Genomic DNA, 9,750 nt, shown 5'->3' with positions numbered 1-9,750 from the left:
CTTTTTTTTTTTTTTGAGAAAGAGAGTGCATGAGTGAGAGAACGGCAGAGAGAGAGGGAGAGAGCGAAGCCCAAGTAGGTTCCATACTGTCAGCACAAAGCCTAGAGCAGGGCTCAAACTCAAAAACAGTGAGATCATGACCTGTGCTAAAATCAAGAGTTGAATGCTTAACTGACTGAGTCACTCAGGCACCCCGCAACATTCTCTAGATATGTCTTCTGTGGCAAGGGAAATAAAAGCAAAAATAAACTGCTGGGACCACATCAAAATAAAAAGCTTCTGCTCACTGAAAGAAACAATCATCAAAACTAAAAGGCAACCTATGGAATGTGAGAAGACATTTGCAAATGATATATCCAATAAAGAGTTAGTATCCAAAATACATTATGAACTTATAAAACTCAACATCCAAAAAACAAATAATCCAGTTAAAAATGTGCAGAACACATGAATAGCCATTATTCTAAAGAAGACACAAAGATGGTCAACAGACATATGAAAAGATGCTCAACATGACTCATCATCAGGAAAATGTAAATGAAAGTTACAACGAGATATCACCTTGCACCAGTCAGAAAGGCTAAAATTAACGACAGGTGTTGGAAAGAGGAACCCTCTTGCACTGTTGGTGGGAATGCAAACTGGTGCAGCCACTCTGGAAAATATTATGGAGTTGCCTCAAAAAGTGAAAAATAGAACTACCCTATGATCTAGCAACTGTACTACTAGGTATTTACCCAAAGAATACAAAAATACTGACTCAAAGGGATACACACAACTGGATGTTTATAGCAGCATTATCTACAATAGTCAAATTATAGAAACAGTCCAAATGTCCATTGACTGATGAATAAAGAAGTGGTAATATATACAATAGAATATTTCTCAGCCATAAAAAAGAATTAAATCTTGCCATTTGCAATGACATGGATGGAGCTAAAGAGTATTATGCTAAGTGAAATAAGTCAGTCAGAGAAAAAGAAATACCATTTGATCTCATTCATATGTGGGCTTTAAGAAACAAAACAAAAGACCATAGGGAAAAGAAGAGAAAGAGAGGCAAACCAAGAAACAGACTTGTAACTATAAAGAACAAACTGATGGCTACCAGAGGAGAGGTGGGTGGGGGATGGAATAAATAGGTGATGGGAATAAAGGAGTGTTCTTGTTGTGATGATCATCAGTTGTTGTATGGAAGTGTTGACTCATATACTGTATACTTGAAATTAATATTATACTGCATGTTAACTATACTGGAATTTATATAAAAACTGAAATACATATAATAAATTTTAACATCTATTTATTCAAATTTATTATATTTTCTTTTCTGGCTTCAAGGTCTTTTAAAATCTTATTTAGGGAATATTTTTGCTAACCCTCCAGTATTAGATTAAAATTTAAAATATTAACATTAAAATTCGATTAAATTAGAATTTGGTCTTAGGATCATTTTATGATTTCCTTGCTTTAACATTTAAATCCTTGAACTATGCATTCTTGATTTATATTTTAGTGCGGAGTATAGAATAAAGATTCAGCTTTTTTTCTGGATGGATATCCTGTTATCTCCAAAACATTATTGAATGATACATCTTTTTTTCCCAATTAATTTGAAATGCCAGCTTTAAGGGATTTTTTAAAGATATTATTCCCATTTTAGATGAGGAATGAGCTATTGCTTTTAATTCTGCAACTGATTTAAAGGTTTAAAGACTTTAATCACCCTCAGAGCACTTTGCAGTACCACAAGTCAACCTCTCCCTTCCATTTATTCCTCCAACATATTTTATTTTATTTTTTTCCTTAAATAGCGTATTGTCAAGTTGGTTTACATACAACACCCAGTGCTCATCCCCACAAGTGCCCTCCTCCATGCCCATCACCCTTCTTCCCCCTACCCCACCCCCCCTTCAGCCCTCAGTTTATTCTCAGCATTCAAGAGTCTCTCATGGTTTGCCTCCCTCCCTCTCCCCAACTATTTCCCCCCTTCTTCTCTCGCTTCGTCCTCCGTTAACTTCCTCCTAATGCACCTATATGTGCAAACATATGTTATTTGTCCTTCTCTGCCTGACTTATTTCGCTCAGCATAACACCCTCAAGGTCCATCCACGTTGCTACAAATGGCCAGATTTCATTCTTTCTCTTTGCCATGTAGTATTCCATTGTATAAATATACCACATCTTCTTGATCCATTCATTAGGTGATAGACACTTAGGTTCTTTCCATGTTTTGGCTATTGTTGAGAGCACTGCTATGAACATTGGGGTACATGTGCCCCTATGCGTCAGCACTCCTGTATCCCTTGGGTAAATTCCTAGCAGTGCTACTGCTGGGTCATAGGGGAGTTCTATTTTTAATTTTTTGAGGAACCTCCACACTGTTTTCCAGAGGGGTTGCACCAGCTTACATTCCCACCAACAGTGTAGAAATGGGCAGAAGGCAGGAACAGACATTTCTCCAAAGAGGACATCTAACATATTTTATGAGCAAGCAAATATAAACCATGATATCCACAATAATTATCCAGAGGCACACCTTGAGTTCCCTGAAACCCAGTTTCTTGAATGCCCACTATTTAATAATAATTTTCAAACAGGTACTTATAACACCAAGGCAAGCTGACTTCAAGAATGCTTCTTGGGGCACCTGGGTGGCTCAGTCAGTTAAGCGTCTGACTTCAACTCAGGTCATGATCTCACAGTTTGTGGGTTCAAGCCTGCATTCGGCTCTGTGCTGACAAGCTCAGAGCCTGGAGCATGTTTTGGATTTTGTGTCTCCCTCTATGTCTGCCCCTCCCACGCTTGCACTCTCTCTCTCTCAAAAATAAATAAACGTTAAAAAAAGAATGCTTTAAAAAAAGTTAAACTCACAGAAACAGACACTAGGAAGGTGGTTAACCAGGCCCTCGGGGAGTGTTAGAAAGATGCTGGTAAAATGGTATATGCCTTCAGTCATAAGATAAATAAGCTCTGGGAATCCAATGTAAAACATGGTGACTATAGTTGATAATACTGTATAGCATACTTGAAATGTGCCAAAAGAGTAGGTCTTAAGCATTATCACTACCAAAAAAAATGGTAACTATGTGAGGTGATGGATGTGTTAATAATCTCATTATGATGATAATTTCACAAAATATGCATGTATCATTCATCACAGTGTACACTTCAAATATATACAGTTTTATTTGTCAATTGTACTTCAAAAAAGCTGGGAGAAAAGAATGCTTCTCCCCACCCAAGATAATTGACTTGATTTCACAGCTAAGCTTTGGTACAGTACAGCGTTTGAGAGCAGTCTTTGGAATCTGAAAGGCCTGGGCTTGAATTCCAGTTCCACTAATTACGTACTGTGGGAACTTGGCAGTTTAATGTCTTTGATTCCTAGTCCTATTGTCTCACAATGGAGACAGAAAAAATACCTACCTCATAGGTTACTGCTATGTATAAATGAGACAATCCATATTACAAAGCAAATATGTCATATGGCAAACACTATTAATAATAGAGCTATTGGGGCACCTGGGTGGCACAGTCAGTTAAGCGTCCAACTTCACCTCAAGTCATGATCGCATGGTTTGTGAGTTCGAGCCCCACGCTGGGCTTTGTGCTGACAGCTTGGAGCCTGGAGTCTGCTTCGGATTTTGTGTCTCCCTCTCTCTCGCTGCCCCTTGTTGCCCCTCCCCCACCTGTGCTCTTTCTAAATAAATAAATATTTTAACAATAATAATAATAATAATAATCATGTGAGGTGTCATTATTACTTTGGGAGAGGGTCTAACAACATGCAATAACCATTAGTTCATTATCTTCTGGATCCTCTGCTAATAATAACTCCCTAGCCTGTTGCCATTGATATTGGAGTTCCTTGGTGGTAGGAACCTTGCAAATATATCCTCCAGAGGACCCAGTACAGTGCTGAGCTAATAACAGTTATCAATAACAAGAGTAACAGTAACAACAGTAAGAATAACAGCTCCTGACAGTAGTCTGTCCTTGCCTGTGGGCTTCTTACCTCAGCAGGGAGCCCTTCAAATCGGGGATGCTTGCAGTGGGAGTCATGATCATTCCACTGCTTGAAAAATTCTGCACATCTGTGTGGATGACTCTCATTCAGGCTCTCTTCTGTTTGACCCCGGACAATTCCACTGAGACAGACAAAGAAGGACAGTTTGGGGCAAAGAATTATGTGAGGCCAGGGGCTGGGGCATGATAATGAGAGTTTGAAGACCTTACCCAATGCCATGAATCCCTAAACCAATGACGTAGACGATAAAAATATGGTGAGTATACCAGAAGACCTCAAAATAACTCCTCCGGATAAACTCCGTAGCTGAAGTCACCATGAGAACCAGAGCTATTGTGATGATCACTCCACTGACACCAGCGATGCTGGTAAATGTCACATACTCCACTGTCTATAAAAGGAGAAATTTCAGCCTGAAACAATGTGTACCATACATACCATGCCCTTCCTGCTCATGACCAGATCCCAGATGCTTTGCCATTGAGTCAACTCACCACGTCTGGGGACCGGATAGGATTTAGCCAAGAATCTTCATCTTTCTCTTGTTGAGATAGGGTGGAAAGAATGGAAGCAAGTGATCCATCTGTGGCCTGTCGGCTTCTGCTGTAGTGTTCAAAGTTGAACAGATGTGCGATGATGTGAATAGCTAAATGGAAATATGAAAGGGAATTGGAAAGTGTCTTAGAAACATCAGGGCAGACATGCCCTACTAGAAAAGGAGAATTCTATATATAGTGTCTGGCAGAATGCCGAGTCTACAGAAGGCGCCCAATATATCTTGATTGCAAAGAGAGCCAATATTTTTTTTACACTCATTCTATTACCAAAAGAATCGAATGTAAATTCCGTGAAAATAGGCCTACAATGGCGCATGGCAAGTAGAGCCAGGTGTTTGATAAATACTTTTTGAATGTCTAAATACATAAATAAATGAAACTACACTCTGAATGCCTGGGGCCTTGCATTTTTGTGGTTTGCCACAGTTACCCGTGTGTAGGCAGATCATATACGCTACCAGTTTGTGGAAGGCGAGATTGTGATCCAGTTGCTTTCCCAGGCTACGCCTGCAAAACTGCAAATGGGAAGTCATCAAGGTCTGGTATCTGCAGGAAGCTTTATAAAATTCAGTAACCCATAACCAACATGTCTTAAACAAAGCATACCTATACCCACCCACCCTTGCCAATCCCCTTGGCTTCCATTCCTAGGGGTTTGGTATTAGGTTGTCCTACTGAGGAGTTCAGGATCTCTTGTCTTTAATGTGAACGTTGTTGACCTACGAGTGGCTGGGACTCACTGAGCAGGTGCCTCTCAGGAAGGACAGCAGATTTCGACACACAGGAAGCAGGATCAGCATGCTGTTAAAATTCAGGCAGCGTGCAGAGGCTCGAGCCCAGGCCAATGCTGACTAGAGCAGAGGAGAGAAGAGATCATCAGTTGCTTCATCTCATCATCTAGCAGGTGAGCACGCACCCAGTCCACTTCTCTGGGAATGGACAGTGCTACATCTTCCTCACCTCCTGTTCAGTAGTTAGCACAATCAGTCTAGACTCTATGTTTGCAAATGACAGAAAATTTGCTGAATTTAATAGTGAATTGAAAAATTCTCATGACAGTGGTTTGGAAATATTTGTACAATATGAAAGAGAACAGGATTTAGTAATTTCACATTAACAAATACAGTCTATAAAAAAAACAAATATACTNNNACTCAACTATTACTTTGTCATTTGTAAAACAATTTTGAAGAGTGTATATATTTTTTAGTGTTTGTTTAATTAATTAATTAATTATTTTTAAATATATATTTATTTTTTGGTGGGGGAGGGGCAGAGAGAGAAGGGGAAAGAAAGAACCCCAACCAGGCTCCACACTGTCAGCACAAAGCCTGTCACAGGGCCCAATCTCACAAATCATGAGATCATGACCTGAGCGGAGATCAAGAGTCAGATGCTTAACCAATGGAGACACACAGGCACCCTGAGGATTGTATATATTTTTATTTGCATTTTAAATAAAGCTTATATATTTAGAGGTGTAAGTACAGATGGTGACTATTTTTTCTCTTTTCTGTATTTTCCATTGTTGTAATTATAAGCATGTAATAATCATGTAAATAAACAATAAAGATTTTAACCATTTATATTTAGGATGTCTTTAATCATTGAATAAAGCTTAGGCAAAACTAGTGAACCCCTTAGAGCAAAAAATTTAAACTTAGGTAGAGATCTGAGAATGGAGAGCTTCTGAGAACAGAATTTCAAACTGATTTCCTTGGGTGGCCAGGCAGCATACATCAAGATCAATCTGATCCAGCAGTAGAAGCTGCCAGAAAAGGAGACAAGGAATCATTGCTTCAAAGAAGTATTTAGCCTGAAAACAGGCTTGGTTAAGTATAGACTTGACAGAATATGCTCAACTCCATGGCTGTTAAGTTCAACTTATCTCCTTAACTCTGTGCAACTGGTCTCTGAGTCAGTTCCAACTACTTGGGACTGCAGGCTATGGAGGGTGACAATCTCCTGATAGCAGCAGAGGTGGTAGCCTCAGCGAAGCAATTTTTGTTGCACTTTAGCCAGCCCTACCTTTATGCTATCAGCAACTGGCTGAAAAGAAGAATGTGGGTTAGAATTAACAATTTCTTGGCCTTTTTCTAGTAATCTTTTTCCCCACAAACACTATTTTTCCATATAACTGAAACCAGAGAAATGTGACATCAAGTCAGATCAAGATCTGCCTAACTTCCATAATGGCTTACAATGTCAGGCAGTGCAGCGAATAGAGCTGCCCCACTGTGTTCCATTTCTGATTCTTCCACAGGATCTGTTTTCTCCCTCTGCTGAGTCACACTCCAAGTGTTTTTGAGAGAGACATCCTGTTCCATTTCTGAGTAAATTTTCTCTGCTCATCTCAAAGATCTTCCATTTCCATATTGGTTTGCACAGCTTGCTTATTTGAGTCACAGAGGTTTCTTAAAGCTAAAATTGGCAGGTGAATGGAAAATATAGGACTACAATTTCACAGCTCTATATTTAGTAGGGGATATCTGTATGAGATAAATTCTTTTTAGAGGAAATCTTTTTTCACCATTGCAGAACATTGAAATATCCCAATTTTTGTTCAGTTTTCAGTATCAACATTACCTGGTGTTCTAATTCAACTGTTGCTGTCTTTAATGTCTTATTGACTATAAATTTTTAATGTTTATTTATTTTTGAGAGAGAGAGAGAAAGAGAGCACAAGCAGGGGAGGTGAGAGAGAGAGAGAGAGAGAATCTGAAGCAGGCTCCAGACTCCAGGCTCTGAGGTGTCAGGACAGAGACCAACATGGGGCTCAAACTGAAGAACAATGAGATCATGACCTGAGCTGAAGTCGGAAACTTAACCAACTGAGCCACCCAGGCACCCCCTTATTGACTATAAATTTAAATGGCTTCTTCTGTTACTTATGTGCTCTGCTTCATAGTGAATCAAATAACTATTTTCCTAGAGGAAGCACAAATTTAAGAAATGCACTACAGAATGATCAAATAAATTATGGCACATCAATGCCATGGACTTCTATTTTCTTAAAAGGATGAGAGTTATAGGCAGTGGAGTAGCAATGGTATATGTTTAACTTTCAGGGGAAGTGGGGGGGGGTGTCTTGATATCCAGCATTTGCTAATTGACATGATGTAAATATTCCTGCCATGGGAGATTTCAAGATATCAACTTTTTGTCACTGAACACCATTGAATACAGGGATGGGAAGAGATCCACATAACTGGCTGTTGTGAGCCGTTACGAGCTAGTTTCAGCACACCACTGGTTACATACTTAGATGGAAAGATATCTGAAATACATTACATGTAAGAAGCTATTTCCAGCCAATATCTACAATGTGATCCCTGTTTTGGCTAAAACAAAAATCTATTTGCTACTGTGTTTATCAAATCTCATAGAATGTTGCACCAAAAAAGAACAAATTTTACTGAGTACAGGGAATTAAGAAGTGAATAAGAATAGTACCTACCTCAAAAACAAAAACAAAACCTATATGTCTGATGCATATGTCAATGTTTCTACACAGACACACACACCAGAACTATTACCAGTGACTGTCTCTGGGAAATGGGATGGGAGGGTAATTTTCACGTTTTACTTATACACTTCAGTATCATTTGATCTCACTGAAAGTAGTAANTCTGAGCTGGCAGCACAGGGCCCGACATGGGGCTCGAACCCACAAACCGTGAGATCATGACCTGAGCCAAAGTCGGACGCTTAACCGACTGAGCCACCCGGGAGCCCCTGAAAGTAGTAATATTTATAATTAATTCTTTAATAGAGAAGAATTTTAAAAATGAAGTGAAAAAATGTCCACAGGATATCAGCATGATTCATTTTTCTGTGGCTGACTTTTTGGTCATAAAGCAATTAAGCTCTCCATAACTAGTCACATTTATTGCATCACTTTCTTAATAAAAAGCTATTTTTAAAATAAATTAATACTTCCTTTGGAGTTATAATTTCCAAAGAAGGTTCAAGTTTCAACATTTAAAATGGAAAACAGCAGGGTGAAATACATCATGAACAAAATGTTCAAATTAGTTGTGATCTCAACATGGATCCTTTGATTAGATAGAGAAAAGGATTTTTTAAAAGGACAAACGTCTTTGAGCATGTACATTAGAAAGGTCTTTGTGGAAAGCTAATGATCTAATCAAGATGAAAGTGCTTTAACCAAATCCCTTACCTACTGAAAACCTGACTAGTGTCAGCAGTCAAATTTGCTTTTCTAATCAGATAGTGGCTAGGTTGATGGGCCTGTGAGAGAATCATTCTCACTTCCATGCTTCTTCCTGGTCACCTCCACACCAATGTCCCCTAACCATTCCCTGCCCTTCTTCTTCTGTTCTTCACCTGTGACTTCCATAGCCTTCTCCATCCTCTTATTCTCACCTGTCCCCTGCCGTTCTTCAGGCCCACCCCAGAGACTCCGTAAGCATCCCTCTTGTTTGATAGAGAGTTATCTTTCTGTGAGATAAGTCCACAGTGGTGGCTTTCAAGTTGTTTACTTGTTTTATTTTAAAAATTTTAAATGTTTATTTTTGAGAGATCACAAGTGGGGGAGGGGCAGAAAGAAGGGGACAGAGGATTGGAAGCAGGCTTTGAGCTGATAGCATAGAGCCTGATGTGGGGCTCAAGTTCATGAACTGTGACATCATGACCTGAGCCGAAGTCGGATGCTTAACCGACTGAGCCACCCAGATGTTCCTGTTTACTTTAAACCAAACTCTTTCTTAAAACCATAAACAGGAGTCCATAAGACAGATAAAGACTGCTCTAGTTGAAGTAGAGGCAGGGGCAAGAGCACTACCCAGTTAGTTTTCCCTTCACACCTTATAGGAGCACTTGGGTTTCTGTGGAAACCAGTTTGAAAATGATTGCTTAATAGTTTTGTTTACTGTGTGTTTTTATTATTGGATCTGAAGAGTGTGCTCTATATAGGGCTATCAGATTTTAGTGAACAGAAATACAGGATTCCCACCTACATTTGAACTTCAGATTTTAAAAAACGAATAATTTTTTTAGTATACATATGTCCCGTGAAACATTTGCAATATACTTATACCAAAAAATGATTTAATTTTCTGGAATTGAAATTTAACTGGGCAACCTGTATTTTTCTTTGCACCCTCACCCTAGAAGAAATCAAGGCATTGGGTCTCAAAGGAG

At 39.1% G+C, this 9,750-nt stretch overlaps 1 protein-coding gene across 1 annotated transcript in view; it reads right to left on the bottom strand.

Moving 5' to 3' along the window:
• Positions 1 to 4,018: 4,018 nt before the first annotated feature.
• Positions 4,019 to 9,750, bottom strand: part of LOC144216020 (NADPH oxidase 1-like) — a gene marked incomplete at its 3' end in the record, with an annotated part of 10,479 nt that continues 4,747 nt past the window's right edge. Inside the window, exons 3-7 of the mRNA XM_077745301.1 lie at positions 5,328 to 5,438; positions 5,018 to 5,102; positions 4,525 to 4,676; positions 4,240 to 4,421; positions 4,019 to 4,151 (exon numbers count right to left, since the gene is read on the bottom strand). Coding sequence (XP_077601427.1) covers positions 4,019 to 4,151; positions 4,240 to 4,421; positions 4,525 to 4,676; positions 5,018 to 5,102; positions 5,328 to 5,438 — 663 coding nt within the window. The remainder of the gene's footprint in view (positions 4,152 to 4,239; positions 4,422 to 4,524; positions 4,677 to 5,017; positions 5,103 to 5,327; positions 5,439 to 9,750) is intronic.

This window comes from Crocuta crocuta, unplaced genomic scaffold, assembly GCF_008692635.1.
Source record: "Crocuta crocuta isolate KB4526 unplaced genomic scaffold, BGI_CrCroc_1.0 scaffold588, whole genome shotgun sequence".
Lineage (NCBI taxonomy): Eukaryota > Metazoa > Chordata > Mammalia > Carnivora > Hyaenidae > Crocuta > Crocuta crocuta.
The sequence above is the reverse complement of the archived record's forward strand: the minus strand, read 5'-3'. Positions and strand labels throughout refer to the sequence as shown.